This window comes from Antrostomus carolinensis, unplaced genomic scaffold (assembly GCF_000700745.2).
Source record: "Antrostomus carolinensis isolate BGI_N321 unplaced genomic scaffold, ASM70074v2 scaffold25112, whole genome shotgun sequence".
In the NCBI taxonomy this organism is placed as follows: domain Eukaryota; kingdom Metazoa; phylum Chordata; class Aves; order Caprimulgiformes; family Caprimulgidae; genus Antrostomus; species Antrostomus carolinensis.
The window spans coordinates 66,789-74,902 of record NW_010299381.1 but is presented as its reverse complement, the minus strand read 5'-3'; the positions used below and the strand labels follow the sequence as shown (position 1 = coordinate 74,902).

Sequence of the window (8,114 nt, the reverse complement as noted above, 5' to 3'; positions counted from 1 at the left end):
GCCACGGGGTCCCCGGCAGCTCCAACACGCTGCCATGGCTGAGAGCAGCACCGGGCAGGGCGAGAGCCAACGTGGACGCCCCCCGGCTTCAGGGGCTGCCCCGGTTCGGGCAAGGGCTGGTCTCCAAAGGAGCCAGAGCAGAGCCAGGGCCGGGGAATGGGCAGGGCCGTGGGCAGGGTGGCAGAAGCACCGGCACACCTCCCAGCTTTCTTGCGTTTGAGTAAGCCCAGGCGGCTTCCCGGGGTGCCAGCTGCCCCACAGGGTGACCTGGCGCTACATGAGCCCCACAAACTGGCATCAACACCCCCCCTTGCCCTTGGGGTACAGTGCCCTCCTGCTGCCTCCCCTGGGACACAGAAGCCAAGACACAGGACATAAAAAGACAGTTCTTGTCCTTGGCTTTAGTGTCTAGCCAGTTCCCTGCCCTATTATGTTTCTCCCAAAAAGAGTCCCCTGACCAAAGCTGGAGCTTGGCACCAGGGGCCTGGGCACATCTGTGCTGGGCAGAGGGGTTGCCAGCCCTCTGTGGAACTGCAGCACCCTCCTGGGAAGCAAACCCTTCTCTGGGGGCACTCAGGGGGATGCCAGCACCCAGCCCGCTGCCCCGGTGCTGAGCCAGTCCTCACACTGCTGAGCCGGCCCTTGCACTGCAGGAAGCCCCCAGCCCTGAGGGGTGGCACCGACTCTTCTATCCCTCAGGGATTTACTCGATCACAAGAAAGCTCAGGAGGAAAAAAAAAAACCCATCCTACCACATCCAGCAGCTGAGACTGCCAGGGAGGAGAGAGACCGACTCGTTCCAACCGGCTCAGTGATCCTGGGAGGTGAGCTGGGACCACAGCCCCTCCGGAGCAGGGCCACCCCTTCCACGGCAGCAGGGGGACAGTGGCTCTGACCCTGCAGCGCTCCGAAGCCATCCACGCTGAGGGACGCCGGGGCAGGGTGCTGTGAGGAGTCTGACGGGTGGCTGTACACTTTGGGAGAGTTCTGCAGTACCTGTGTTTTACATTTACATAAGAGCACTGTGACATTGGAAATATTTTCCTTTTATTACAATATATCAAAAATATGCAGCTTTAGTAAACAAGGTCATATTACACTTTCTAATGCACTGTACAATGCTACATTACACTTATATTCGGTATGGAGAGGGAGCCCAGGCTCCCACTGGCAGGTTTGTGGGGTGGAACGGTGTCCACCAGCAACCTGGAGCTTGCCCAGGTCCGTGCCGGAGCAGGCTCCTGCCTGCTGCCCTGGGCTGCCCGTGCCATCGCCAGCGTCCACCCCAGGCCTTCTCCTCCAGTCCCAGAGTCTTTCACAGTCCTGTCCTCACACCTCGGCAGCCCTGGAGCCTAGTCGATCTTTTCCACCTTCCCAATGATCTTCTCTTCGAAGATGGGCAGGATGGTGTCATCCTCCCGCACCTCCTCGAAGACCACGCCACAGTCGAACTCGTCACTCACTTTCTTAAAGTAATATCTGAAAAACCAGAAACATGGAGACAGAAAGGAAAAGAATAAAAAAAGCAGGTGAATGGTCACGGTTTTTAAAAAAGCAGGTGAATGGTCACGGGGACACCACAGTCCCCAAACCTGGGTACAGCCCTTCCATGGCCCTGAGCTCGTGGTGCATGGGGAGCAGCTTCCCCAGACATGGAGGCAACTGGGGCCTCCCTTCTGCCCCTGCCCTCACCCAGTGAGCAGAAAAAGAGTGGTCAGGATCCATGCCAGCACTCCAGGAGCTCCAGCCCTGAATCCAGGCCCACTCACAGCTCTCCCTCAATCAGTGGCTGAGGCACCCATGTTGGTGGAGCAGTTCTAGGCAGGCTTTCCCATGGCAGCTCCTACCTGGAAGGGGGAAGGTGGAGAGCTGCACACCCCAGGCCTGGCTGCTTTGGGACTCTGGCAGAACCCAACCTCCCTGTCCTCACCACAGAAAACTTTGGGAGGAGCCAAACAGCTCTGGAAATCAGAGGGTTCCCCACAGCATCACTGAGCACCAGCTGACACTGCTCTTCACCAGCCCAGGACCCTGCAGTGCAGCTCAGCAGCTTCTTGACGGTGTAAACTGTGATGCAGGACATTTCTGCTACAAAACCCGATCTCCCTCGTCCCTGTAACCCGCCTCTTCAACAGCCAAGGCACTGCGGCCGTGCTGCCACATCCCCACAACAGCATGCCCTGCGGGAGCCCTCCTGGAAGGCTCCAGGAGCCCCCCTGACCTTCCTTCACCTTGGAGGGGGCAACACCGCTGCGTCCTGGCAGCGGCATCAGCCAGGGGTCAGTGAGAGTCTGCTGGCACCACACCACAGCTGGGGAGCAGCCCTTACCTGTAGTTCCCTTTCTTTGTCAGCAGCTCCTTGAACTGTCCCAGTGTCACCACACGCCCCTTGACGAGGGTGCGGTAAGGGATGGGCTCTCCGCAGAAGTAGTAAGCGACCACGATGTTCTCGCATGGCTGGGACGCGCCGCTGCTTGGTCTCTTCTGGGGCTTCAACCTGCTGGGCAAAAATAGAAGCGATCTGCTGAGTATCAGCCCATCTGCCAGCATGGGCAGGCCCAACAGCCCGTGTCTGCAGAGCCTGGGTGGAGATGCTGAGTTAACACCCTCAGGAGCATCCTTTGCTCCAACCACCAGCTCTCTTGGCACGCAGCCGCACGCTGAGGCCAGTGAAGGAGTGAATGGCACTTGGAAAGGCTGGATGGGGCCAGAGAGAAGCTACAAGGAGGGGGTAGGTTCTACTCAACCTTCTTTGTGCTGAAGAAACCCATCCCTGGGCTTTGGGAGGGGATGGCCCTTCCCACAGCACCGTTGGCTCAGGGGGTCATTGGTAAGCTCTGGGCAAAGCAGAGCACCCCAAGCCCATGGCAGCAGACCCAGGTCACCATCAGCACTTGACGTGCTTGGGTGCTTTTTTGGGATGGTAACAGATCAAACCACTTGGGATTATTGCTGCCGTGGCCAAAACAGCTCCACATGGCTTTCTGCTGACCTACATCTGCAGGGCTGTGCAGACAGGACCACTCCTGCTCCCCGCAGCTCCCCATGGCACCTCTCCCAGCGCAGATGGAGGTTGCGGGGATGGAGCTCCTGGTGGGATGAGCCCTGAAGGTTTTGCTGCCCATCCCATCGGTGCAGGGTGGCAAGGCAGCTGCCATCCCCAAACCTCAGTGACCTTCTATCTCCTGGGTTTTCCTGACTCTCAGGATGTTGGTCTGGTCTCTGCTTCCAACCCACACACTGAGGTTCTGCTACGTGGTGCTGTCACTAGACCGAAACCATCAGGCCAGTCCTGACCCCATTTTCAGAGGCAGACAGAAGTAGCAATAATAAATATCAGGGTACTTTGCCCTTCTGCAGAGCCTTTCATCTGGGGTGCTGTAAATGCTGCACAAACATGGCAGCAGCCGACACAAATTAGTAACTTGGCATGTGTGGTCTGAGCCAGAGGCAGCCTGCTCTTTCAAAGTCACACCAAACAAATTGGGTAGCTTTAAAAAAATTATTTAAAAAGCACACTGGATAAAAAAGATGATTTTTGTCTTTACATGACTGGAAAAGTTGCTATAAAAACCAGAACTTGCCAAGCACATGAGGTAATTGCAGTTTTGGAAATGACTCTGACCCTAACCTTTAAACACTGGCTGGCGGGCACAGCACCTTTTTAATCCATGCCCATGTAAACATCGGCATTGCAAACCAAGATGAGACACAATCTTTTAACCTCTTTCTAAAGGCATGAGAGGTCTAAAAGTTCAACTGAACAAACCCTCCTGGTCCCTGCTCTGCCTGGGAGACCTTTGGAGAAGATGCAGCATCCTGAATGGCAAGGGTGGCTGGTGGTGCCAGCAGAGCTCTCGGAGCCTTTCCCAGCCCTGTATCAAAGCACAGGATGCCCTTTAGCTAGAAAAACATTAAGGAATTGAGTCATCCTTGGAAAAAAAAAAAAAAAAAGGCATTTAAAGGAAAAATGGGTCATAAATTCAGGCAAATTCTGTGAACTCTGTGAGCCAGAAGTTAATTGAAGGGGTTTGGAAAACCTCAAAGTCCCTAAGCTTCTCTTAATCCTGCTAGAAGCAAGTTGTGACTAAGAGAGAGCTGCTGCACGCCCAGGGACCTGGCACCCGGGGACACAGCTACGTGCCCTGTGCAGGCAGCAAAGCCATCTCCCCGGGGCTGCTGTTCTCCTTCGCCTGGGGAGATGGAGAGGGACCCCCCCCAAGCTCTGCTGCAGTAGAAACAAGAGGGAGGGACAGAGGAGGATGTGGTTGGGAGCCTTCCTCCTCCTGCCACGTAACTCAGCCCTGAGAGGCCGTTTCTGAACATGCTCAGCCCAGCTCCAGTGCTCACCTCTTTACACAGCAGAGCTGTGCCTGAAAATGATGCCTGAAATGATGCCTGAAAGCAGAGACTCTGCACTGCTTCAAGAGCTAGAGCTAAAAACAACCCCATGGCTCTGGATCTCCTGCTTCTGCTGTAAATCAAAGCAGGGCTGGATGGCTGCGGTGCCTCTGAGCTCCTGGGCTGTGCAGCAGGACAGGCTGGCCAGGAGCAGGACACACACGCGTCCCAAACCGCAGCCATTGATCTCCAGCAGGCTGATGGAGGGCTGATGAATAAGGAATCACTGAAAATGTAATTTCCCAAGAGTCTCTCTCAGGAGAGCAAGACAACACAATTATCTTCGCTTTCGTCATTGCCAAGAGATCCCTCGAGACCATGGCTTACCCAAACAGGTCACCAGACTGTACCTGAGCTCTGCCCCGTTAAAGCTTCCACCTGCACCCACCTCCCGGGTGGCAGCGTGACCCAGGAACACCACCCTGCCCCTCTGGGACCAGCTCCCTTTGTGGCACGTGTCACACACACACAGCGCTGGCTGGTTAAGGACACGGCAGCACTTGTCTGACCGAATGCATCTGCACCTCCCTACCCCTCCTGACAAATAACCTGACCCCTTCAGCCAAATAACCAGTGGTGCCATGACAGGGAAACCAAGTCTGTGTTAGAGCACAAACCCAACCTCAGAGGTGAGGCACCCAGCTCGCTGCAGCTCAGCCCTGTGCTGGAGGGCTTTGGAGAGCCTGGAAAACACCCAGCAGATGTGACCTCAGTAGGTGTCCCAGCAGCCAGCTCTGCTCCCCTTCTAGCCTTGTCCCAACCCAATTAATTCCAAATCAAGCTCATCCTAACGTTCTCTCTGCTTGCAAAAAACTTTTCTCTGGAGAGCTGGTAGTAATTACCTCATCTAGCTGCAAACACAAGTGAACTGTGACACTGAGCTACAGGAAATGGCTCAAAACCTGGCTGTAAGTGCAAGAAACCTGATGGTGACTGGGACACAAGCGCTGGGCACACTGGATCTGCAGGTCATTCCGTACCAGACACCAAACCCTGCACTGCTCCCTGGCAGCAGCCATGTGGCTACCTCAGAGATCAGCGTCCCTCCAAACGCTGTGGAACAGGGAGAGAAAGGCTTTTTTTGAAACAGATGTGTGATTTCTGGAGGAATATTTATGATTCCCAGTACAGACACTACAGGCACGTCCTTTTTTTCCAGCAGGGCAGTGCTGGGGTGGGAGCGGGGCTGCTGTGACCCCCAGCCAGAAGGGCAGTTAGCTGGGGAAGCCACTGCTGGCGAGGGCTGTGCCGGAGGAGAGCGGCTGGGTAACCGCGCCGGCAAGGTCAGGTTGGCTGTACAAAGCTGGCACGCTGCATTCTCTTCCCACAGCCAGCTCAAGCCGGTGCCTCAAGGACACCTCTGGGCTCACCTCCACCTCCCCTGCTCTGTGTGCTCCATGCCTTCCCCAAGGCTGCTGACAAACCTGGGCACTGGCTCCAATTTCCCAGAGCTCTCCAGAGCTCTTGACAGAAATAAATGGTGTTTTCACATTAACTCCCCTCTCAGTTTTTCCTTAGCTCCCCAGCCAGCTTCGGGCAGCCCCGCTCAGAAGAGATGTGGGGTCTATTTTCAGGCAGGCCCTGTGCTAACCACAGCAGAAGCTCTCTGAAGAGCTGCTCTGCTTCTGCTGGAGCACCCAATTCTGCCAAACCCAGCAGAGAGACTTCAACATCCAGAAACCCCTGGCTTCACAGGGACCACTGCATCCATTTGTGCCTGCTACTGGACACGGGTACATTTGCTTTCCCTGAGCAGTTCCCCCTGGGGTGAACACAGCTCCTTGGTTTTCCAGGCATGGGGCACGTCGGGGGGATCCTGCATCACCGGGAGAAGAGCTGGACCTCGTGGGGAGGCAGGGAAAGCAGAGCAGCCCAGCACCGGGACCGCTCAGCCTGTCCTGCCGCTGCTCTGCACGGCATTTATCCCAATGCCATGGGGTTCCTACAAAAGCTATGCTTAAAATACATGCCAAATTAGTATTAGAGTATTAACTGCGTGTGCATATAGCCCAGGGCCATGTTTCCAAAGTGTGTATCTGCATCTAGGCATTTCTGGCAAAGGTGCATTAATTCAGTATGACTATAAATGACTGTCCTAATAAACCCTACCCAATTACACCAACTGACAGGTAGATAAAAGAAACTTGGCTTACCCTGACTTGGGAGAACCCTCTGATTACCTGGCTTTCCATCAACGCTCTGACATAAATACACAGGAGTCTGCTACATGGTCACCACAAGCAAAAATAATTGGAGCTCAGCAATTAACAGAGCTCCTTTTTTAAATTACACTCGTGTTTCTAAGAGTCAGATGCCAAAGTTTCAAGTTTTCAGAATAAAGCTATAAAGCTGTGAAAGGTTTTTAATGGACAAAGTGCTTTTAGCTGTTAACAGTAATTATCTAGCACTTCCAAAATGCTTTTCATCCGAGAGCTCCGGCTGCCTTGCAAATACTCTTCTCTGAAAGATAACACAGGAGCAGGAGAATCAGCTCTGCAACAGGCGTTCAGCTGAGTCACAAAAAGATGCTGTGACTTGGACAGGGCCGTGCAGAGCCAACGCTGCTGCTGCTGCTGCAGGACCACAGCGCAGTGCTCCATCCAGATGCCATGAGCAGCCTTTGCTGGGAGCCTGAGGGAGATGTAGATAAAGAGCAAATATGTGTTCTTCTTCTGTACTTCTGCATCCTGCTGCATCCTGCTGCTGCACCACCCTTTGAAATCATCGTGCCGGCGTGAATGAGCCAAGGGGCAGCAAGTACCTGGGGAGAGCACTCTCCCCTACCGTGCTCCTCTAGACATGTTCCACCTGCCCAGCTCCTTCTCAAGCTCTGAGCAGCCCCTTCCCCAACCCTTCCAGGAGCATTTCCAGCCTTTCCATTCACAAACCACAAGCCCAAGCCCCTGAGGTGGGTTTTGGCATTCACACCACGTCAGAGGGACTGGGGCAGATTCTCTGACCTCTCTGCATGTACCTCCACCCAGCTGTTGCTGGGAGCTGGAGACCAGAGCAGAAAGCAGTGGACATCTCCCTCAGCTGCCCAGCTTCAGAGCAGTTCTCCCTTTCCCTCCCATGCACAACCAGACCCTATCACTGTACCTTTGTTTAAGAGGGAGTTTTCCAGCCCTTTTTTCCTCCTCCTCCAACCTCCTGCGAGCTTCTTCCAGCTGGGTGAGAGGGTTGGGGGCTGGATTGGGCGGCATGGTAGGATCTTGGATGAAGGGGTGAGAAGGCTGGACGACATTCCGGAGCTGGGCACTGACCCAGGGATGCACCGCAACAGGTCGCTCAATGGAGAGAGGTCGGACCATATCATGGGACAGCTGCTTCTTAGCACCTGAGGAGCTACAAACAAACACAAAGGTTTTACATGGACCGCCAAGGTGCTTTGCACAGGCACACAGTCACTTCTAGATGGACCTATGGCTTCTGCAGGTGGACACAGACACCGCTGGGAAGCTCCTTACAGCACAGCTTCCAAGGGACAGGGGAACACCAGCCACCCGGCTGCACCTTCAGAGAAGATTTCAGGGCAGCAAGACCTGAGACATCAGGGTGAGCAACCTAAGCCTGACACAAAGCCCACGGGTCTGTTTAAGGTCTCTCATCAAGTCCACAATACACAAAAATAAAACCAGCAAAAGGCAGCTCCACCATCTGTGACATTCCCCCAGAAATGCCCCTCCATGTGCTGCCGACATTCCCAGGCTGGG

At 54.7% G+C, this 8,114-nt stretch overlaps 1 protein-coding gene across 2 annotated transcripts in view; it reads right to left on the bottom strand.

The window, feature by feature from the left end:
• Positions 1–1,025: 1,025 nt before the first annotated feature.
• AXIN1 (axin 1) overlaps positions 1,026–8,114 on the bottom strand; it is a 72,668-nt gene continuing 65,579 nt past the window's right edge. Inside the window, exons 7-9 of one of the 2 annotated variants that reach the window (XM_029083691.1) lie at positions 7,501–7,746; positions 2,330–2,500; positions 1,026–1,479 (exon numbers count right to left, since the gene is read on the bottom strand). In XM_029083691.1, coding sequence (XP_028939524.1) covers positions 1,353–1,479; positions 2,330–2,500; positions 7,501–7,746 — 544 coding nt within the window. In that variant the 3' untranslated portion in view covers positions 1,026–1,352. The remainder of the gene's footprint in view (positions 1,480–2,329; positions 2,501–7,500; positions 7,747–8,114) is intronic. The other variant, XM_010162786.2, reaches the window with a different exon arrangement.